The 22477-nt window shown below is 55.7% G+C and overlaps 1 protein-coding gene and 2 long non-coding RNA genes across 3 annotated transcripts in view; 1 reads left to right on the forward strand and 2 right to left on the reverse strand.

Moving 5' to 3' along the window:
• LOC125335899 overlaps nt 1-7594 on the reverse strand; it is a 27874-nt gene extending 20280 nt beyond the window's left edge. Inside the window, exon 1 of the long non-coding RNA XR_007207583.1 lies at nt 7449-7594. This is a non-coding gene — a long non-coding RNA (uncharacterized LOC125335899). The remainder of the gene's footprint in view (nt 1-7448) is intronic.
• Nucleotides 2721-5137, reverse strand: LOC125335898. Its single transcript, XR_007207582.1, has 2 exons — nt 3015-5137; nt 2721-2912 (listed from the first exon to the last, which is right to left on the reverse strand). It is a non-coding gene; the product is annotated as an uncharacterized LOC125335898 (long non-coding RNA).
• On the forward strand, nt 5572-21818 carry FAM20A (FAM20A golgi associated secretory pathway pseudokinase). The gene is made up of 11 exons (XM_048323893.1): nt 5572-5903; nt 10679-10863; nt 11018-11068; nt 11620-11698; nt 12805-12897; nt 14324-14439; nt 15027-15207; nt 15511-15620; nt 18011-18092; nt 18166-18225; nt 21173-21818. Exons 1-11 carry the CDS (start codon nt 5599-5601, stop codon nt 21435-21437), a joined length of 1527 nt encoding a protein of 508 aa, XP_048179850.1. The 5' UTR covers nt 5572-5598; the 3' UTR covers nt 21438-21818.
• Nucleotides 21819-22477: the final 659 nt, after the last annotated feature.

The raw sequence follows: 22477 nt of genomic DNA on the forward strand, positions 1-22477 counted from the left end.
AGTTGTCCACAAAAACAATTTCACTCAGCAAGGGTTGAGGAATATTCCTTTCAAATGGTGCACCAGATATCCCATGGAGACCACTACACAGTTAACTACCCATAAAAGTAATTCCACAAACTAAATACTCATTAAATAGTGCGTGAGCACAGCCCGGCGTCATTTGCAGACGAGGAATGTGATTTGCTGTAATTTAACCTTTAATGACACCAGCGGGCTGTTCCTGTCTCCATGGCAGGGGCAGCTCCAGCCAGCGAGTCCATTGGAGAGGGATTGTTTTGTTTTCTCTATCTTGGAAATCAGATCCCATAAACTCAGCACAGGCTGAGCCCCTGCCCGGCCGGCCAAAAACTGCCGCTGTTGCTCAAGAGGTTGGTGCCGTTTTCCGGTCAGTCCCAGCATGTCCAAGACAAACAGCCCCGTGTCACCCACTCTGCAGGGACGTGCAGGCAGCCCAGCCATGTGCAGGACACCCTTCTCCACCAGCTCTGCTTGCAGAGCTTCTCCAGGCTCCCAGGGTTGGTGTCCATCCGTTGGATTTCAGACGGGAGTGCTGGGAGCCTTCTCAGCCCCCACACACCACACAAGGGTTCATGACTCACCCCACCCTCCTGGAAGAGGATGGTTTGGTGTTGGGATTGACCATGGAAAGCTGACAGAGCTCCCTAGGATTTTGCTCTCAGGCAGCTCCAGGGATGCTCAGAGGGAGAGAGGGAGGGGGAAACAAAGCTGTGCTGGAGGCCCCAGCACACGAGAGCCGCTCGCTTGGACCATGGAGGTGCTTTCCTCTTGTTTGTGCTTAGCTGTGCAAGTTCACTGCCAAGTGGGAGAGGATCTGCCCAGATTCCTGAGCCCTGAGCAGCTGGGAGCTCACCAAAGCCAAGGGATGAGCCTGGAACAGCAGCCAGGAGAGGTAGATGGAAGGAGGGAAATGAAACCACTGATGGAGCTGCTGCCAGGGATGGGGAAGTGTTAGAGGTGCCATGCCTGGGGCACCTCTTCCCTTCTGCCTTCCCTGTCCTGCAGTGAAGGAGGCTCCTGACCCCTTCCTGCTTTGCGTGTTCCTAAACATTGCCTTTTATACCCTATAATTGCATTTTTGTACCAAAAACCCTCTGGAGTGAACGCACTTCCTCTCTCAAGACTCCTCTCCAATGCAAGTGGAGAGGCACTAATTGCCCTGTCAGGGTCCCCAGGGCTTTCTTCGTTATTGTCAGCTATCGAAAATGTGCTCTTAATTTAAGCACTTAGCCCAAATATTTCGTTTTTAATTACAAGCTGAGACAGAGCGTGAGACAGCCCAGAGCAACAGCAAGAGCTTCTCCCACCGATCCCAGGGAGGGATCTCACACCGTCCTGGGGGTGGGAAAGCCCCAGCCCTGGGGGGTTCAGGCAGAGGGGAACCCCCCGAGAGAGGTGCCACCTGCCAGGAAAATAAACCCCAGTCCTGGCATGAGGCTGTGCCCTGGGTGGGAGATGGCCTTTGGGGACCATGATGACAACCAAAACAACCACCATCACCACCATCACCATCACTGCCACCACCATCACCACTATCACCACCACCATCACCACCATCACCATCACTGCCACCACCAGCACCATCACCATCACCACCATCACCACCACCACCATTGCCATCACTGCCACCACCATCACCATCACCACCACCATCACCACCACCACAAGCACCATCACCACCGCCACCACCGCCATCACCAGCACCATCACCGCCATCACTGCCATCACCACCACCATCACCACCATCACCACCACCACCATTGCCATCACTGCCACCACCATCACCATCACCACCACCACCATCACCACAAGCACCATCACCAGCACCATCACCGCCATCACTGCCATCACCACCATCACCACCACCACCATTGCTATCACTGCCACCACCATCACCACCACCACCACCACAAGCACCATCACCATCGCCACCATCACCACCACCACCACCATCACCACCATCACCACCATCACCACCATCACCATCACTGCCACCACCAGCATCATCACCACCACCACCACCACCATCGCCACCATTGCCACCATCACCGCCATCACCGCCACCGCCACCATCACCACCGCCACCATCGCCACCATCACCACCACCATCACTGCCATCGCCACCAACCACCACCATCACCACCATCACCATCGCCACCACCACACAGGGAGAACATGGACCTGCTGCTCTGAGTCCCAGCTGCACCAGGACCAGGAGCAGAGCTGCAGGATGTGCTCCTGGCATGTCTGTGCTCAGGCACATCTCATCAGTGAAGCAGCAAAGGCAGAACTTGGCTCCTCCAACTCATCTTTTTCTTTCTTTGTAATGTTGTGTAGCTGCCTTGGTGTTTAATCCTCATAATTAACGGCAGTGAGAAAGGGATAATGCTCATCTCCTCTCTTTTGCAAACATTACAATCTGCAGGGTGGGACCGGGGCAGCTCTGCAGCATTTCAAATTAAAAGGACAAAAAGCAGCAGACAGAGGCATTTACCTTTTGGCAAGTAAAAGGCGTCTCTAAGGAACATGGTTTTAAATCCATACTGTGTGAAAGAATTTAAATTACATACTTACAACTCCAAATATTGTAAGCTGCGTGTCTGGAAAAACAAGAGGAATTATCCTTTGTTTATTAAAAAATGACTTTGAAAGGACCTGGCTGGCTCCTATCTGAAATACAAAGGAAGTATTTCTTAACCTGAGATGTCGTCGTACGTTTATTTAAAGCTTTAATGATATGTTTTGGGACATCATCTATGCCTGAACATTTCTCCACTGCAGTTGTCTGCAAGAAGGAGCTTTTTTTCCCCCCATCTTTAAATAGTAAATGAGGCCAATTATCTCATGGTAATTCCAAACGGTAATTTGGTTCCGCTGGAGCTGTCAGTGGCCTATCAAAGCAATATTTCCAGGTTAATTTTAGGAACACATCCACCCCTTCCAGCAGGCTGGGATGAGCTCTGCTGAGCCCAAGGCTGGGAAGTGACGCTCACCTGCAGCCCAGGGACCCTGGGCGGGCAGGAAGAGCCATGAACCAAGGAAGCAGAACATGAGGAGATGCCCAGGGATGTGTGTGGGACAAGCTGCAGCAGGATCCCCCCTGCTCCAAGGGACTCCAAGCCATGGATGAACAGGGAAGCATCGCTGGGCTGGCACTGTGGCACTATGGGGCATCACTGAGTTGTTCTAAATAATAATAACAGTGATTTTGCATTGCAGCCTGTTGGGAGCTGGCAGTCCCCAATGCTTTGGGAAGGACTGTAGCACTTCAATTTATTACAGATTAATGGGATTGATTTATTACTTTTTGTTTCTTTTTAATTAGCCTCATTAAAAGCCGAACAATCTTCCTGGAGAACATGCAAAGAGCAGGGACACGGGCCCAGGCACTGCTGGTTCCTGGTGCCTTTGTCCAGAATTAGCGTTGCAAACCAGGAAAGATTTATTAATGGTTCCCGGGGGAGATTAGCAACGGGGAAACAGCTCAGGGAGGATTAGGAACCAAGCAAGTATCAGCCAGTTTTTGATGGAGTGTTTGTCAAAAGTTGCTCTTTGAGTTTGAAGTGAGTCCATGAGCTCCCTTCAGCAGCCACGGAGCGGGGCTTGCTCCTGGGGATTCATCCGGGTTTGCTGAACTCCGGGGTTTAACTTCACCTGGGTAATCTTTTCTAAAGTAAGTTAAAAAAAAAAAAAAAAAGAGTAAGAAGAATCCTGTTGTTAGTCTTAGGCTGTTGCCTAATATCGGGTTTATGATGTCACTGTTTGGGGGAGCTGCCAGCTCACCCGGCCCGTGCAGGGGCTGAGGACCGGGGTGTCCCCGGGCAGAGTGTGCAGCTGCAGCACACGCCCCTTTGCTCTCCCCTAAGCCACCCGACCGGCGAGCTGGCGGTCATTTCCCCCTGTTTACATCCAAGTTTATGTCCTGAAAGCTCCTTCTCTCCTCCTGAGGAGGATCAGCTCTGAGGCTTCCCATCCTGCAGACCTCAACCCTGCACCTCTGAGCAGTGCCCCTCAGGCCTTTCCAGTACAGGCAGGACCATAAAATTTCCCCTTTTGGCACCTCGTGTCTGGTTTAGAGCCTGAAGGGCTCCAAGTGCAATCATTTTACCAGGTTTGTCCCCAAAGGGCACAGAAGGGGGGCACAGCTGGTGTCCCCAGAAGCCCAGCAATGTGGGGAGCACATCCCTTGCTCCCAGTGATCCTTGCTGCCCACAGCAGCACCAGCTGCAGTTTGTGCTTATGATTTCTCTGTGGAAAACACATAAAATTTGGTATTACAGAAAAGAAGTTCAGAGCCAAAACCCCCCAACCTGAAACCCAAACTCTTCAAATATCAAAAGATCGAGCAATTTTGAAATTGTATTTCTAAAGGAGAGTAAGAACCGTCTTCCAAAGATCGGGACACCAAGGGGACAGATGTGCTTCAGGTCCCTGCAGCCACAGCCCAGCCCAGGGGATCGTTTTCTCTCCCCCCCCCCCCCCCACCCCGGATCAAAGCAGCATCTCAGACTTCAGGACAGATGCTCGTCCAGCAGCCCCTCCGATGCCGTTTTGCTCAGTCCAAACCCCCCATCCCAGCGCACTTCCCAGAGCCTCCCCTCGCCGTGCTGCACGCAGAACCGAGCCCTGCTCCAGCCAGCTGAAAACAAAACTGACTTTTCCCCCTTTCTGCAGTTTATTTTCTGTTCCCCCTTCAGCACAGCGCCGGAGCCAGGCCAGTCTGGTCACGCTCCCCCCGCGCACAGCCAGTTTCTCCTCTGCTCGCCCCCCTTGGCCCGGTGCTCTCCGACCTGTCCCTTGCTGGGCTCCGCACCCCGCTCGCAGCCGGGCTCTCCGTGCCCCCAGGACGAGCGCGATGAGTCCCAGCCCAATCCCATCCCCACGGCCCGGCCTCTCCCAGCAAACTGCAGGGAGGAGTTTCCCCAACTATAGGGGTTTTTTTAGGAATTAAGAAAAACAAAAAGCGGCGTCTGAACCATCTGCCAGCGAGCACCGCGGAAGGGCTGCAAGCCCGGCTGTGGGGGGACAGAGCCCACCCGGGCCCTGCCCGCAGACACCCGGAGGGCTTCGAGCACCCCATCCCCGCGCCCCGTTCCCACACAGCACCCCCGCATCCCATGCCCGCACCAGCAACACCCAGCACCCTCCAGCTCCTGCCAAAGCTCTCGCCGGGCCGACTTTCGCTTTCGGGAGAGGGGACGGAGCCCCGAAGGAGCTGGCGACGAGGGCGGGCGGGGAACCCGCCACCTGCGCGGGGGCTGCGCTGGGCGAGCGGGCGGCGCTCAGGGGGGCGGGCGGCAGAGCCCGGGGCTGTCCGGCTCGGTCCCCGCCGGCACCGGCACCGGGACCCTGTCCGGGGGAGGCTCCCACGCTGCCGTCCCCCCACCCACGCCCGCTCCCCCGCCCCGGGCCCCGAGCGCCCTGCCCGGTCCCCGCCCCGAGGTGCCCGCACCCCCCGGCTCCGCCGCTCGAGCTCCCCCGTGCGCCCTGCCCCGGGAGCCGGCGGCGGCGCGCCCGGCGCTGTCCCCGTCCCCGTCCCCGTCCCCGTCCCCGTCCCCGTCCGCGTCCGCACCGGCCATGCCGGGGCCGCGGCGAGACCGCCCGGCCGTGCTGCTGCTGCTCGGGGCGCTGCTGGCCGCCGACCTCTACTTCCACCTCTGGCCGCGGGCGCGGCGGGAGCTGGGGGGGCTCTCCCCGGGCTGCCCCTGCCCCGCGCCCCCCGCGCCGCGCCCGCCGCCCCGCGCCCCCCGCGCCGCCCCCGCGCTGCGCCGCCTCTTCGCCCACCCGCTGTACCGCGCCGCCCCGCCGGGCCCCGCCGAGCCGCTGCTGGGCGCCCGCGAAGCCCTGCGCTACTACCGGCGGAAGGCGGCTCGCTGGAACAGGTGCGTCCCGCAGCCGCGGCACCCCCGCGCCCGGCTCCCCGCACCGCGCATCCCCTGCGCGGGCAGCTCCTGGGCACCCCGCACCGGGCATCGCCTGGACACCGCTTTCCTGGGCATCTCCTGGTCACCTCCTTCCCCGGTAGCCCTTTCCTGGCTATTTCCTGGGCACCCCGGCATCTGCTGGCATCCCCTTGCCGGGCATCTCCTGGACACCTCCTTCCCCGACACCCCCTTCCCGGGAATCTCCAGGGCACCCTTTTCCTAGACATCTTCTGGGCACCCTCCTAACGGGTACCCCTGGCATGATCCCACGCTTCCCGGGCATTTCCTGGGGACCCCTTTCTTGGGCACCCACTGCACCGGCATCTCCAGGCCACCCCCTTCCCGGGTGTCCCCTGGGCACCCCTGCATGGGCACCCTGTTCCCAGATATCTCCTGGACACCCCTTTCCTGGCACCCCTTGCATGGCGACACGCTTCTCTGGCATGTCCTGGGCACCCCTTTTTTGGACTCCCCCTGCACCGGGATCTCTTGAGCACCCCCTTCCCAGGCACCCCTGTGAGTGCATCTCACGGGCATCTCCTGTGCACCCCCTTTCTGGGCAACCCCTGCACAGGCACCCCTGCACTGGCATCCCCCAGGCACTCTCGCCAGGCACTCCCTGTATGGGCACCCCCAGGCACCCTCTCTCTGAACACCCACTCTCAGGTACCCCACAGGTACCCCACAGGTACCCCACAGGTACTCCCTTTCTGGGCAGCTCTCCTGGGCACCCCTCCCCTGCTCAAGCACCCCCTGCCTGGGAACGAACCCTTGGGTATACCCTGGCATCCCCAGTGCAGCTTGCTCTGGCTCTGTGCCCCACTGCCCTCCACCCTTCCAGCCCCTCACGTCAGGCTGGGCTGGGCTGAGGGGACTTTGCCGGGACGCTCCTTCCTGGGGTGTCTCCCACTCTGCTCCACCATCAGAGCCCCACAGAAAGGCACCCCCATGTCAGAGCCCTCTTCCTGCTGCCTCTCCCAGTCCCAGCAACAAGAAAACTCCCTCATCTCCTGCTCCTGGTCCTGCTCCTGGGGTGGGACTGTCACTGCCCTGTGGCCACTGCCCCGGGGGGGACGGTGACCCTCAGCTCCAGGCATCGATCATCTGCACCTTGACTCCCTGATCTAACCCCCTTTGCATGAGGGCTGGGGCCAAGCTGGAAACATCCAGCATCCCCCAACATTCCCCGAGATCCTCTCTGCACCCCAAGAACTTTTCTATCCATGCACAAACTCGGATACAACAGAGCACAGAGCTCCTGGTGTCACTTCACTGTCCCCTCTGTGGGACAGGACACCTGCAAGGGGATGACAGCATGTCCTGGGGACCACCCCAGGGATCCCTGTCCTGGCACTTCCCCACTGCCCAGGTTTGGTTTCCAGCATGGGAGCGGCCCCCGCTCCTCCCATTACGTGTGGTGTTTGCTGAGCTGCAGAGGCAGCATTCCCCAGCTCCCGCTCTCTCCACTTCTGTGCATATTCCTCCTATTTCTGTGGGACTCACCCAGTGCTGGTTCCATGTGGGATTCGCTGGAGGAGATGATGGGAAGCAAAAATGGAAGGAACAAAGAAAGACCTTCACGGCCTGAGCAGCACCAGGGTCTGGAACCTCCTTTGTGCTCGGCCAGGGTCACCCCTGCGAGGCTCTTCCCTCACTCCCATCTGCATCCTGTTGAATCCTCTGCCACAGCACCTGGAATCCATGGATGGTGGGTTTGGGTATCCCTGGCTGTGCCACAGACCCACCTTGGTGCATCTTCTCAGAGCTGAGCCATGTCTTCTGAAGACATCAGGATTTGGGTACCAGGTGGATGTTTCCCAAGCAAAATCCCAGTGGGACACGGCTTGATGGCACCATCAGAAGCCCTGAGCACTTGCTGCAGCCTCACTTGCAGGACAGTAACAAGTCTGCATTCCCCAGTTTTATCCACCACTCTGTTGAAACATGGGATTTGTGAGGAAGCCATGGCTCCACTTTGCCTTCTGCCCCAAGGCTTGGTTGTGGTGCGGCTGGGAGGAACACGGCGATGCCATTTGTCCTTGATTGACTTTGCTTTGCACCTCCAGGAAGGAAAGGAAGGCAGAGTATTGATTATTCCTCAGTCACTTTGAAATAAATATATGGTGCTCATAAGTGGGTGAAACCCCCGGAGAGCTCGCACAGGCTGAGGTGACACAACCCCTCCTGCAAAAACCTGCCAGCAACCATCGGTGCTGCAAATTGAGTGCGTGATCAGGTGGCACTTGCCAGGGCTAGTGGATTTTACAAGATTGTTAATTTGCTGTGGGCACAGAGGAGTTTCTGCCTCACCAGAAGCACTGCAGAGCCTGTGTCCTCTCTGGTGCGGCTGGGGAAGGAGCCCAGGGCAGGGTCCTGTGGGACTCAGGAATCCATGGCTCTCTCTCCCACTCCATGGGTTCAACAAAGCTGCTGCTGCTGTTGAGTCCACAGCAGCTCCACATCCAGAGGCAGGCAGCAGAGGGTCAGGGCTGTGTGTCCATGGGCAGCCTCTCCTCAGCCTGACACGGTGACAGCAGATTTCTCCATTGCCTGTGGATCCAACTGTTGGCAGAGCAGCTTTGGGAGCAGCAGGACACTCCTCTGAGTGGAACAAGCTGCAGTTTAACCCCGTTCCTCCAGCACAGCGTGTCTGCCTTCATTTCTGCAGCCAGATGGACATCAGCTGGACAGGGACTTGGCCAGCTGGAGCAGCCCCAGGACACGTCCCGTTGGGATACCCATGGCCAGAACCTGTCTTCCTCCACGGTGCTCCCTGCAAACTGGTTGCTGCCCGTCCTGTCTGTTCCCAGCACTTCAATCAGGACTGGGAGTTTGATTGCAGGATGCAGAACCAGCTGGAGAGACTGATGGCGGTGCAGGAAGGAAACAGCAAAAAAAACCCAAGACATCCACACCTCTTCAAAACAAAACAAAAAAATCCTTTAAAAACTCCAGAGCTTATTTTTATCCTTGAAGAAGCAGCTTCAAAACCACAAACTCAGGATTCTGGTGGCCTAGGCAGTGTCACCCCATGCTGTGCCCCCCCAGCCCAGCAGAGAGCTGGGAGCCAGGGTAACCCCAGGGCTATTTATAGCAGGGTAGAAATGAACCCTGGTTTTATATCATTATGCTTTTTGTAGAGATCTGGTTTTTTCCAGGGAAATATTTCAGGAATCCTGAAGGAAGCAGGGAGGCAGAGAGAGCTGTATTTTGGGTTGAAAGGCTGGGAAGGGCCTGGCGCAGCCGGAGCAGGGACCATGTGGGTGCAGGGCTGGGATCTGCCTCCCCTTGCATAACCACTGCATTTTTTTCCCCCTCAGTAATCCCTTGCTCTCTGCCACCCCGGGGGAACAGCCTGTGTGTATGGCAGGCAGGAGAGCAAATATGGTAAAATATTTGGGCAGCTTCCCTAGGGAAAAATCCTGAGTCATTCCTGTACATCACACTGGGGTTTATTGTCCCTGGCTGTGGCAGGGTTAAGGTTGTGCCTCACTTATCCACGGGAAACCTGGTGCAGGGCAGCAGGATCGGGGCTCAGGGCACTTCTGCTGGAGCTGGTGGAATGCCAGGCCCACATCCTTGGGCACAGAGAATTTTTTGCCTCCTTTGCAGGCAGCCTGAGTAAAGAGCTGGACTGGGAGAGAAATGCTCCAGCTTCCCTCTGACCATGCACACGTGGAGTTCATGCTGTGGCTGACCCAATCCAATGGAAAGACAAACAAACTGGGAGAGGGAACAGGCTCCCATGAGCTGCACATCCAACCTGTCCCTCCAGTTCCTAGATGTCTCCCAGGATACCACTGGAACACCTCTGGGAAGGTTCATCCCCTCTCACAGCCGGACTGGACTAACCAGGCTCAGCCTGCTTGGATGGAGGATGATGGAAAAATCCCAACCAGAGCCCAGCTGCTGGGCTGAGCAGGGAAACAGAAAAACCACCCAGGAGCCCTTGCCAGCCCCCAGTGCCATTCCTTGGCTAATAAATGCATGGTCAGACCTCACTTGCTCAGGCTCTGGATGGGGTCTGGCCGGGCATGTGGCCCTTCCTGCTCTGCAGCCACTCTGTCCCAGCCTTGGTTAATGTCCTACTCCTTATCAGCCCCCAGCTCCTGTTTGCTTTCATGGATGGATCCTGGCCCTTTCAGTGTACCCTGAGCTGCATTTTCCCTTTATCAGCACTGGCTGCTCTGTACACGGGCCGGACAGTGTTAGTGAGAAACTACAGCTCCGTCCTCTGCTGACTGGAACAAGCGACATTTCAGTTCCACAGTCCCAGCCTGGAGGTCTCGAGGTTGAGGAAAATGCTGATTGAGTACAGAGATGGTTTTGGGTTATTACTGAAACTGGGAGGCTCCTTCAGCTCCAGCCACCAAAAAAAGGGTGGGGTTGAACCTTGATTTTAAGAGGTGACGGGCAGGATGCTGCCAGATGACCTCATAGCATCCCTGCTCACTGTGAATTTGGTCACAGAGGCAATTTGTGGCTTTTAGTGACCTTTTTTTCCCCCTCCTGTGACCTTCAGGGAAAAAACTTTCCCAGCTTCAGTAAAAAACTCTGTCAGAGATGGTCAGAGACTCTGACATGTCAGCCATCTCTCTCTGCCTCAGTTTCCCCGTATCCAGCCCATGCTCTGCTCCTGGCAGCCTCCCCACTCCCCAGCAGACTCCAGGCTCAGAGAAGGGAGGTTTTCCACCCCGTGACTCATCCTCATCCCCAGAACCTCTCTCTTCCAGGAGACACAAGCTCTACAGGGAGGAGCTCAACCTGACCTCCCCGGCGGCGCCGCTGCCGCTCCGGCCCGACGCCAGCTGGCTGCAGTTCCACCTGGGCATCAGCCGGGATGGGCTCTACCCCCGCTCCAGCCCCGCCGTCACCAGGCTGCTCCGGGACATGCAGGAATTCCCCATCATCAGCGCCGGTGAGCAGCCTCCTGCCACAGGGATGGGGATGGGGGCAGCTGCGTGGGGCTGGGGGGCTCCGGGCCCCACGGGTCCCTTCTTGGAGCCCGGGAGCGGGGTCAGCAGCAAGAGATGGAGCCTGGCGGGGTCTCACTGCTCCTCCTGCCCTTGCAGACTACAGCCAGGACGAGAAGGCGCTGCTGGGAGCCTGTGACTGCAGCCAGAGTGAGTGTGACACTTGGGGTCCCAGCTTGCCCCTGCATGCCATCGCTTGGGCTGGCCCCAGTCCCCAACTCCTCCATCCTCACCTCGGCCAGCGACATGACAAGCCAGGCTCTGCTCCCTCCCGTTAACCCCAGCAGAGGCTGGGATCACAGATCATAAAATTATTTGGGTTGGAGAAGTCCTCTAAAATGATGGAGCCCAACCCAAGTGCCACATCCCCACGATTTTTTAGCACTTCCAGGGATGGTGATTGCACCATTTCCATGAGCAGCCTGTTCAGTGCGGGTATCAGGACACCAGTACACCACTGGTTCCTGCTGGGCAGGCAGGGAGGGAAAAGTCCCCAAGGGGAAGTAACAGAGGGCTGTTGGGAGAGGGGCTGGAGGGAAACCTTCTCTATGGCACAAGGGAGAGAAGGAAAATAACTGGAAAGAGAGAGAGGCGTAGCTAGAAGGGGTCATGGGATGCACTCACAGGGTTGGAAAGCCAGGTCGTGCCGGGGTGTGTAACTGGGGTGTTCCCAGGAGTTAACATCCCCTTTCCTCTCCCAGTCGTGAAGCCCAGCGGTGTGCACCTGAAGCTGGTCCTCAGGTTCCAGGATTTTGGGAAAGCCATGTTCAAGCCCATGAGGTAAGGCCAGCAGAGTCCCCTGAGCCCCTGCAGGGAGGGCTGCGATCATCCTTGGTGTGGACAGCCACACCACAGCCACACCACAGCCACACCTTCCCTTTCCTGCCCTCAGCTACCTGGGCAGCTGGAAAGGTTCCATTATTTTTCATTATTCTTGGCTGCTCACACCATCCCAGGAACACACGTGGATAAACACTGGCGTTCCCACACCGCTGTTGGTGTTGGAAATTTCTCAGTTCATGGGCGCCAGGTGGTGAAGGACCTTGGGACACTTGTTCTCCTGAGATCTTTGCCATCAGGGACTGCTCATTGCCTCCTTTTCCCCAGCTGACTTTGGGGTTTACCTTGGTTTTCCTTGGATTCCCCGGAGTGTTTCCAAGAAACAGCCATCAAACAGGGTTTAAATTGCTTCTGCACTCATTTGCAGCCCCTTGGGACTCTTCACGTCTATTCCCTGTCAGTTTGCTGTCCCTGTGTGAGCAGAGCAGCTGGCAGCACATGGACCGGGATAATATCCTCACCCAGAAGGCAGCCAGCTCCTCCTCCATTGGTTTCCATCCACCTCTGCCCAGTGTCCATCAGGTCCTGGAGGGGAAGGAAAGCATCCACACCCTGCTGAGCCAGGGAGGGCTTTCCTGTGTCATGCAGCTGCCTGGGACAATGAGCATCAAATTCCCGTGCTGCACATACTGGGGCACCATGTGACAGCCAGAAAATTCAATTTAATGCAGTTCCCACCTCAGGGATAGGAGAGCATTGGACCAGAGCCCTCCTCTGCCTCCCGAGGGGATGTGACAAACACCCACCTGAAACTCTGTCCTCAGGGGGTCGAAGCTCTGGCACAAGCAGATTTAAAGCCCCCAGCCAGCCTTTCTGCCTCCCTCACCCCCCTGGCACCAGCAGGGTGCAAGTGCTGCTCCCTGGCACGGCGGGAGATGGCTCCAGCTCAGCACTGAGCACTTTGGGTCTGGCCTGGGCACTGGTGTGGCCACACAACGGCCGTCCCCAAGCCCACCAGCCGTCCCTGGGTGCACTGTCCTTGTGCCACCACTCAGTGTCCAGGCTGCCCAGCAGCTTGGTTAGGTTCACCCCCTGCTTTCTCCCAGGCAGAAACGTGAGGAGGAGACTCCAGAGGACTTTTTCTACTTCGTGGACTTCCAGCGGCACAACGCCGAGATCGCCGCCTTCCACCTGGACAGGTAGGGCCAGGCCCTGCCCCTGCCTCCTCCTGCTGGGCCAGCGCCTGCTGCTCTGCCCACGAGAGCTCTGGAAAAAGCCGTGCAGAGCCCTGCAGAGCTCTGGGAAGGGATTGCTCTGCAGCACCCCCGAGGAGCTGAGGTGTCATTTAGGGAAGGAGTGGCTCTGGATCTCATCTGGCACCCCAGAGCCAGCTTTGCCTGAGAAGAGATGAAGTCCAGGTTGGAACAGGTCAGATTCTCTCCTGGCTGTCACACTTTGTCCCTCCTCTGCATCCAAGTGCAGAGCTGAGCTCTGGGCACAGCCTGGGTGCCCTCCTGGGGAGGGAGGCACACACTCAATCAGCAATCAAGGTGTGCTTTGGGCTGATAAACTGCAGCGATGCAGTTTTAAGCCCTCAGATAATGAGCAATTAACCTGGCACCTCTTCCCAGCAGGGTTTGTGTTTAATGAAATCAAAAATACCCTTCTCAGAAGATGAGGGCAACAGCCTTTCTCCCCTCGGTGGGATGAGCACTGAACACCAAGAGAAGGAGATTCCTGATGGGCAGGTGGGGGTCTCCAGTTTCTGTGGGATAAGCAGGACTAAATCAAGTCCTGTAGCTCAGACTCCGAGAAAGGCAACGAAGGGAGCTGAATTCCCTTCCCAGTTCTGCCCCACCATCCCCACAGTGACTCTGCTCCACTCAGCCACCACCACCTCACCCCTGCAGCTCCCCCACCACAAAAATGAGGCCAGACTGCTTTTGTGAAGTGCTTTGTGGTTTTTAGAGCTGAAAGATGCTGGATAAAAGCAAATAATTTTTTTCTCTCTAAACATTGCTCAATAAGTAACAGGCTAAATCCTGTTCTGTGCCCAATTCCCAGGAGCAGAGGGCATTACCCAAGGAGCCAAACAGAGCATCAGCCAGTTCACCCCGTGTTACTGACTCAGCAATCTGCAGCAGCTTCCCTTTGACTGCCAGGAATGCTTTCCTGCCCCAGGCCCTGAGGTTTTTAAGAGTTTTTTTGAGGAATTAGCTGGGCATGAGTGCCTCTGGAGGGCGAGTGCCTCCTCAGCCATGTTGTACCAGGATCAACATCCCTGCTCCATGTCAAAACAACATTGTGGAAGGGCCTGAAGGGCTGCTTTGGCCCTTGGAGGGCCCTGTGTGTGTGCAAGAGGATGGGAGAAACCAAGGCAATGTTAGGGAAAGAGGCAGGAATCCTGGAGAACATCCAGATTGTTCCAGGCAGCAGCTATTAAAATACCAAAATCCAAACTGAGCTGCATTTCGGCCCAGGGGGCAGGGTGGCTTTTTGCTGGAAAGAATCTGGGTGCAGTGATGCAAAGGCTCCTGGTTCACTGATGGAAGGGATGAGGGCAGCACGTGCCACCCCACTGTGCAGCAACATCCCCTGGCACCACCCACTGTCCCCTCCGTGCAGGATCCTGGATTTCCGGAGGGTGCCGCCCACAGTGGGGAGGCTGATCAATGTCACCAAGGAGATCCTGGAGGTCACCAAGAACGAGGTCCTGCAGAGCGTCTTCTTCGTGTCACCAGGTGGGCGAGGGCTTGGCTGGCGTGAGCTGGGAGGGGGCCCTTTATGGTCTCCATGGTCTTTAAGGTCTCTTCACACCTAATCCCAACCTGTGTTGGTCCGTGGTGGGAGGAAGGGCAGGGGCTGCAGGAAGAGGGGCTGCAGGACTCGTGCTGTGGTGCAGAGATGAAGTTCCTGGGTGAAACAAGCACAAAGACACGGTTACAGCAGAGGTTCCCTCTCCCAACTCCAGCTGGCATCATCTGCAAGCTCTACTCCTTTGGCCTGTTTTCTTAACCTTTCCCTTAGCACAGGACCCAAATCCGTGATTGGGCAGGTTGACATTGGTGAGATGGATGCTTTGGGTTTTACCTTGTTTTTCTTTGGGTTCCCAGAGCATTTCCAAGGAACAGCCATCAAACAGGGGTTTCAAATTGCTCTGCACTTATCTGCAGCTCCTTGGGACTCTTCATGTCTGTTCCCCTTCCCTTTACTACCCCTGCCACAAGAACTAGTCACTGTCCCATGGTGGGGAAGGGCTCAGGCCAGGCCACCTTGCATCTTCCTGGAGATCACGGCCCCTTTTCCCAGTTTTCTGCTCTCCTTCCAGCCAGCAACGTCTGCTTCTTCGCCAAGTGCCCGTACATGTGCAAGACAGAGTACGCCGTGTGTGGGAACCCTCACCTCCTGGAAGGCTCCCTCTCTGCCTTCCTGCCATCCCTCAACCTGGCCCCACGGCTCTCCATCCCCAACCCATGGATCCGCTCCTACTCGTTCGATGGAAAAGAGGAGTAAGTGGGTAAATGATGCTGCATCCCACACCTGCACTGCAGGGTACAGACACACAGACAGACCTGCAGAAATAATCCAGGCGGAGGAAGGCTGAGGCTCAGGGTGCCCGTAATTAGTGTAATAATTAATGTAATGACCCTTAAAGCCTGGGCATTGGCTGCGTTTGAATCCAGTCTCCTGCAGGCACAAGGGGGGATTTATCTCCTCCTCCTCTACATCTTCACATGGAAGATGGGCTTGGGGAAATTTTCGGGACATGGCAGTAGCAGCTGAGAGCATCTCCTCTTCTCCATTTCCTGCAGGTGGGAAGTGAACCCTCTCTACTGCAACACGGTGAGGGAGATCTACCCCTACAGCAACAGCAACCGGCTGCTCAACATCGTGGACATGGCCATATTCGACTTCCTAACAGGTAATGATGGAGGGCGAAAGGTCCTTCCTTCCTTCCTGCCTTCCCTCCTGCCTGCCTGCCTTCCTTCCTTCCTTCCTGCCTTCCTTCCTGCCTGCCTTCCTGCCTTCCTTCCTGCCTTCCTTCCTTCCTGCCTTCCTTCCTTCCTTCCTTCCTGCCTTCCTGCCTTCCTTCCTGCCTGCCTTCCTGCCTTCCTTCCTGCCTTCCTTCCTGCCTGCCTTCCTGCCTTCCTTCCTTCCTGCCTTCCTGCCTTCCTGCCTGCCTTCCTTCCTTCCTGCCTTCCTTCCTGCCTTCCTTCCTTCGTGCCTTCCTGCCTTCCTTCCTGCCTTCCTTCCTGCCTGCCTTCCTGCCTTCCTTCCTTCCTGCCTTCCTTCCTGCCTTCCTGCCTTCCTTCCTGCCTTCCTGCCTTCCTTCCTTCCTGCCTGCCTTCCTTCCTTCCTGCCTTCCTTCCTGCCTTCCTTCCTGCCTGCCTTCCTGCCTTCCTTCCTTCCTGCCTTCCTGCCTTCCTGCCTGCCTTCCTTCCTTCCTGCCTTCCTTCCTGCCTTCCTTCCTTCGTGCCTTCCTGCCTTCCTTCCTTCCTGCCTTCCTTCCTGCCTTCCTGCCTTCCTTCCTGCCTTCCTGCCTTCCTTCCTTCCTGCCTGCCTTCCTTCCTTCCTGCCTTCCTTCCTGCCTTCCTTCCTGCCTTCCTTCCTTCCTGCCTGCCTTCCTGCCTTCCTTCCTGCCTTCCTTCCTGCCTGCCTTCCTTCCTTCCTTCCTTCCTTCCTGCCTTCCTGCCTGCCTTCCTTCCTTCCTGCCTTCCTGCCTTCCTTCCTTCCTGCCTTCCTTCCTGCCTTCCTGCCTTCCTTCCTGCCTTCCTTCCTTCCTGCCTGCCTTCCTTCCTTCCTGCCTGCCTTCCTGCCTTCCTTCCTGCCTTCCTTCCTGCCTGCCTTCCTGCCTTCCTTCCTTCCTACCTGCCTTCCTTCCTGCCTTCCTGCCTTCCTTCCTGCCTTCCTTCCTGCCTGCCTTCCTTCCTTCCTTCCTGCCTTCCTGCCTGCCTTCCTTCCTTCCTGCCTTCCTTCCTTCCTGCCTTCCTTCCTGCCTGCCTTCCTGCCTGCCTGCCTTCCTCCCTTCCTTCCTGCCTTCCTGCCTGCCTGCCTTCCTTCCTGCCTGCCTGCCTTCCTCCCTTCCTTCCTGCCTTCCTGCCTGCCTTCCTGCCTTCCTTCCTGCCTGCCTTCCTGCCTGCCTTCCTTCCTTCCTGCCTGCCTTCCTGCCTGCCTTCCTGCCTGCCTTCCTGCCTGCCTTCCTGCCTTCCTTCCTTCCTTCCTGCCTTCCTGCCTTCCTTCCTTCCTTCCTGCCTTCCTTCCTGCCTGCCTTCCTGCCTTCCTGCCTTCCTTCCTGCCTTCCTTCCTGCCTTCCTGCCTGCCTTCCTTCCTGCCTTCCTTCCTTCCTTCCTCCCTTCCTGCCTTCCTGCCTTCCTGCCTTCCTTCCTGCCTGCCTTCCTTCCTTCCTGCCTTCCTTCCTTCCTGCCTTCCTTCCTGCCTTCTTGCCTTCCTGCCTTCCTTCCTTCCTTCCTTCCTTCCTGCCTTCCTTCCTGCCTGCCTTCCTGCCTTCCTGCCTTCCTTCCTCCCTCCCTTCCTTCCTTCCTTCCTCCCTTCCTGCCTTCCTGCCTTCCTGCCTTCCTTCCTGCCTTCCTTCCTTCCTTCCTGCCTTCCTTCCTTCCTTCCTGCCTTCCTTCCTGCCTTCCTTCCTTCCTGCCTTCCTGCCTTCCTTCCTGCCTTCCTTCCTTCCTTCCTGCCTTCCTTCCTGCCTGCCTTCCTGCCTTCCTGCCTTCCTTCCTCCCTCCCTTCCTTCCTTCCTCCCTTCCTGCCTTCCTGCCTTCCTGCCTTCCTTCCTGCCTTCCTTCCTTCCTTCCTTCCTTCCTTCCTTCCTTCCTTCCTTCCTTCCTGCCTTCCTTCCTGCCTTCCTTCCTTCCTTCCTTCCTGCCTTCCTTCCTGCCTTCCTTCCTTCCTGCCTTCCTTCCTTCCTGCCTTCCTTCCTGCCTTCCTGCCTTCCTGCCTTCCTGCCTTCCTTCCTGCCTTCCTGCCTTCCTTCCTGCCTTCCTTCCTGCCTTCCTGCCTTCCTTCCTTCCTTCCTGCCTTCCTTCCTGCCTTCCTTCCTTCCTGCCTTCCTTCCTGCCTTCCTTCCTGCCTGCCTGCCTGCCTGCCTCCCTCCCTCCCCACAGCCAGCACAGCCCCTTCAATGTGGGGGCACAGGGGAGCCCCCAGACTCTCCCCAGCAAGGGGAAGCAGCAGCTCTGACCATTGCAGACACTTCCAGCCCAGCAACAAATATTCCATGCAGGTCTGAAAGAAAGCTTGGGATAGTTTCGAAAATTCCCTGCAGGGGAAACTCTGTCTCTTTGTGTCCTTTTGCAGGGAACATGGACCGGCACCACTACGAGATGTTCACCAAGTTTGGGGACGATGGCTTCCTCCTGCATCTGGACAATGCCCGAGGGTGAGGCAGTGGGGGGGAGGAGGTGGGGAGGGGGAAAGGAGGAGGGCACCACTGAACTCTGCTTCACCCCCAGGTTTGGGCGGCATTCCCACGATGAAATCTCCATCCTGGCTCCGCTCTCCCAGTGCTGCATGTAAGTCCCAACTCCACCTTCCTTCCTGCCCAGGAATGTTGGTGCTCCTGCTGTCACTGGGAAGTCACCCAGGCCTGGCTCCATCCAGCAGCTCAAGGAAGACCCTCCTAATCCCAGCCAAGGGGCGGGCTGGGTGCTGGAGCATGGGAATCACAAGTGGAAAAGCATTCACTGACAGAGCAGGGGGCACTGTCCATTGGATCAAACTCTTCCAGAAAGTTCTAACAGCCTTTCCCAGCCCATCAACATGAGGTGCTATCAGGAAGCACAAATCTCCATCCAAAATCCTGCTGGAACTTCGATGCAGTTAATCAGGTTTCCTCTTCTCATGGCATGAAGGAGAAGCTCATAAATTTAACCCTATGTTCCCCCTTCGTTAATTCACATAAATCAGCAGCTGAAAGTTAAATTTAAGAGGCAGAAGCAGCTGCTCTTCCCTGGGGTTTCTCTTCAGGAGATGTGTAGCCTTTTTCCTTGCTGTACCTGCTCTTTGTCCCCCTCGGGGTGGTAACTGCACTCTCCCCACACAGCTTTAATTTTAAGAACTGTTATTTGTACTCAGCAAGTCTTTTCATTTCTAATTGCAGGCTCACAGGGAATCCTTCTCTTGAAATTTTGTGCAGTTTGAAATTAACTCTGCCTCTTAATTTGATCTGCACACCGTAATATCCACAGGTCACATCATTCCTGTTCTTCCAGGTCCACCTCCCAGAAACCACTCTTAATTTAATTCTTGTGAAAGGCAGTGCTAAGAGGACCTGAACACCTTGTCATAAGCAAACTAGGGCCAGGAACACCATAAAAGCAACTCGTGCTGTCTGAGGGAGACACACAAACCCTCATTTCCCACAAGAGCCGATCCATTTGGAGTGGGAGAACACCTAAAAACCACTTGGAAAGGAAGAGAAGAGGTTTTACTTGAGTAAGCACATGGAGACCACAAATTTCAGCCTGCCCTGACCAACAGCCTGGACTCAGCCCACCGAGTCACCTCCTTGCTCTGACACCAAGCTGAGCCACGTGAGCAGGAAAGCTCCTGCAGCCACTCCACGTGGGAGCTCTGGGAGCGCAGGGATGCTGCAGGCAGCCTGCTTCCTTCCCTGTTTAACACACCCACCTCATCCCCAGCTGAGTTCTGCTCCAAGTCTGGCTTCCAGCAGATTTGGGTCTGTATTTTTAGCTGCCTTTCACAGCTCCCAGCCCAGCCCCTGTCCCACACGTCGAAGCCTGCAGGTCTCCTCTCCCAGCACAGTGGTTGGCACAGATACAGACATGCCATGAGCTGGTCCTTTCCCTGAAAGCATCCAAACCCTCCTGGAGGCACAGCCAGGCCTGAAAACAGCCCTGGTGAGCCTGATGAAGTCCCTGGAAGGCTCGGGGTGAAACGTTCAGCAGTTCAGCACAGCCACAGGGTTACAGTGGGAGCGGAGCGGGGCTGGGGCAGCGTTTCCATCTCAGCCCTCTCCGTGCTCTGCCTGTTTGTTGTGTAACTGTTCCAGCACTCAATCAGCTGCTCCCCACGGGGTCAGAGCAGCCCGTTCTCCACCTCCAAGCGCCATCGCTGTTGGGACCAGAGCAAACACAGCTGGTGTTTACCCACAGCAGCTCCTGCGCCGGCCCTGCCTCGAAGGACAGCGCACAGATGCTCCTTCACATCTGCTCTGGGCACAGCTTTCCCGGGCAGCAGCAGCAGCAGCAGCAGCAGCAGCTCACAGCTGGGGTTTAAGGCTTCCTTGCCAGCCCTGACACTTGATCAATTGATTATTTTATTTTTTCCAGCGGTATTAATGCAGGAAGCTGATGCCTGCCCCTGTGGCAGCAGCATCCTCCTTCCCTCATGCTACACGCACACAGACCACAGACGCACACCTTGCTCAGCTACTCCTGATTTAGGTTAGATATGAGGGAAAAATTTTCCTGGAAAGGGTTGTAAAACATTGGCACAGGCTGCCCAGGGAAATTGTGGAGTTGCCATCCCTGGAAGTCTTTAAAGGATGTGTGGATGTGGCACTTGAGGGCATGGTTTGATGGTTCTGGGACAGCAGTTGGACTTGATGATCCTAAAGGCCTTTTCCTACCTTAGTGATTGCCCCCAGGACCTGGTACAGCCACAACCCTTTCCCAAACAGCACATGGCCTGCTGGAGCTGCAGAGATCCAGATCAACATTCCCAGTGAATGTCCTGGGTAAACAACAGCCACAGAAAGACAAATTCTGGAGTTGGCTAAAATGGATCTAACTACACCTTTTTCCACCTGAAAATTCTGGCTCAGCTGAATCCGAACGGTTCCCCACACATGGACCACTTTGTTTCCAAGATTTAAAGGGCAATGACTACAACCACTGATTCATTTCACTATTATACACGCTGAAGTCAATACATTTCTGCTGAGGATTAAACAAATGATTTCAGAATACTTCATTTCATGCCCAGAAGCATTCCAAGATTGCAGCTTTTCATCCCATTTTCTGTCAAAGCAAATCATATTTGAATCTCGGTACCCCTTAAGGTGAAAAGTCACACTTACATCAGTTCCAGGAAATATTCCCTTTTTTTTTTGCTCAGAGTTTTGACAGAAGATATTTTCTCATTCTTGCCTTATTATTTACCTCCCCCTCTGCTCCCGTCTCATAAATGTCATCCTTGGGGGATGGCACCACCCTGCAGGAACCTGGGGAACTGGGTCACCTCTGACTCACTCATTACCGAGAACTTCAGTCATCTTTATCTCTCTGCTGACAGAAATTTGCAGTACAAATACTCTGGGAAAACAAAGGCAGAAGTAGAGGTTTCTGCAAAGAATTTCATTACTCACCAAAATTAAAATTAAAGAACTTTCATTGCAAAGTTCTTTACATTTCGTCACCCATCTCTGCCCTCCTGCTGCCAAGGGGCTCAGCTGCTCTTGCTAGGAGCCACTAAATTGTTGATTTGTTTATTTTCCAGAATAAAGAGGACGACGTTACTGCGACTGCAGCTCTTGGGGGAGCCCGAGTACCGGCTCAGCGACGTGATGAGGGAGTCCCTCCTGCAGGACCCCCTGGCCCCTGTGCTCACTGAGCCCCATCTCCTGGCCCTGGACAGACGGCTACAGCTCATCCTGGAAGCCGTGGGGAAGTGCATCGACACCTTTGGAGAAGCCACGGTGGTGGCCAACGACACCGCACAGCCCCAGAGCCCTGCGGCAGACAGAGCGAAGCTGGACACTTAAACAGAGCTCAGAGCCAGGGAAAACCCTGCAAGGCAAGTGGCAGCTTCAGGAACTGGTCATTTCTATCTACAAACACCTGCAGAGACTGAGAGGGGAAACTCCAGAAGATGAAGAATCACTCTGGGCTCCTCTGCTGGTGTTTAACCAGAGCTCCTGTGCTCGGCCAGTGTGCTGGCGTGACTGCAGCAGATCTTTACACCCCAAATACCAGCTCTGGGCTGCAAAAGCTGTGATCTCCAGAGCTGGAGTTGGCCGTGCCCTTGGGAGGGTGGGGGAACACCTGACCTTGGTTTGCTCAACCTCCACGGGGGCTTGGTCTTGCTAGAGAAGGACACGAACTTGACCTGAGGATGAGGGTTGAATAAAGAGATGCTAAGAGCATTTTCTTCTTATTAAGTCTTTGTTCTGCAATCAGGAGTGTGTATTTGAGGAAAGGGCAGCCCCTGCCACTAAGACAGGATCCAGCTTGGTCAGACCAAAGGGCATCTGCACGTGCTCGCTGTCAGGCCTGTGCTGCAGCAATGTCACCCCACATCGACCTGTGCATGTCACACAAAGCCTCACAGGGCAATAAAACCACTTCTCTTACCTGCCTGAAGAGCCAGTGTGGATATAGAGCAGAGGCAGTGTTGCCTTAGACCCCAAAGAAAAAAACCCAACCTAAAAAAAAACCAAAATCAAACCACTCTGAGACACACAAGTGTATTTACAACTCAAGAACCCACCCATTTCTGGGGAAAACATTTTGCCAGAGCAGGGGGAATCTCTCTCAGGTCATCTCCTCATATCTTTTAAAATAATTTAGGTTGTCATAATTAGCTGGAAAATAGAAATGGTATCCCAGTCTCTCCCCCCTCTCCAGGTCTGCATTTTGAGGAGATGCAACAGAAACTGGGGACCAAAAAAGGGAGGGAGTTATTGTGGGTATTTCAGTTCCCAGTTCAGCCTTCACCTCCCAACAAGGTTCAAGAATAACTGGATTAGTGAAGCTCTCTTTAATGGCTTTTTCCTTCAACTGTTAGGAATTATTACACTGAGCC

The sequence above is a fragment of the Corvus hawaiiensis genome, chromosome 19, assembly GCF_020740725.1.
Source record: "Corvus hawaiiensis isolate bCorHaw1 chromosome 19, bCorHaw1.pri.cur, whole genome shotgun sequence".
Taxonomy (NCBI): Eukaryota; Metazoa; Chordata; class Aves; order Passeriformes; family Corvidae; genus Corvus; species Corvus hawaiiensis.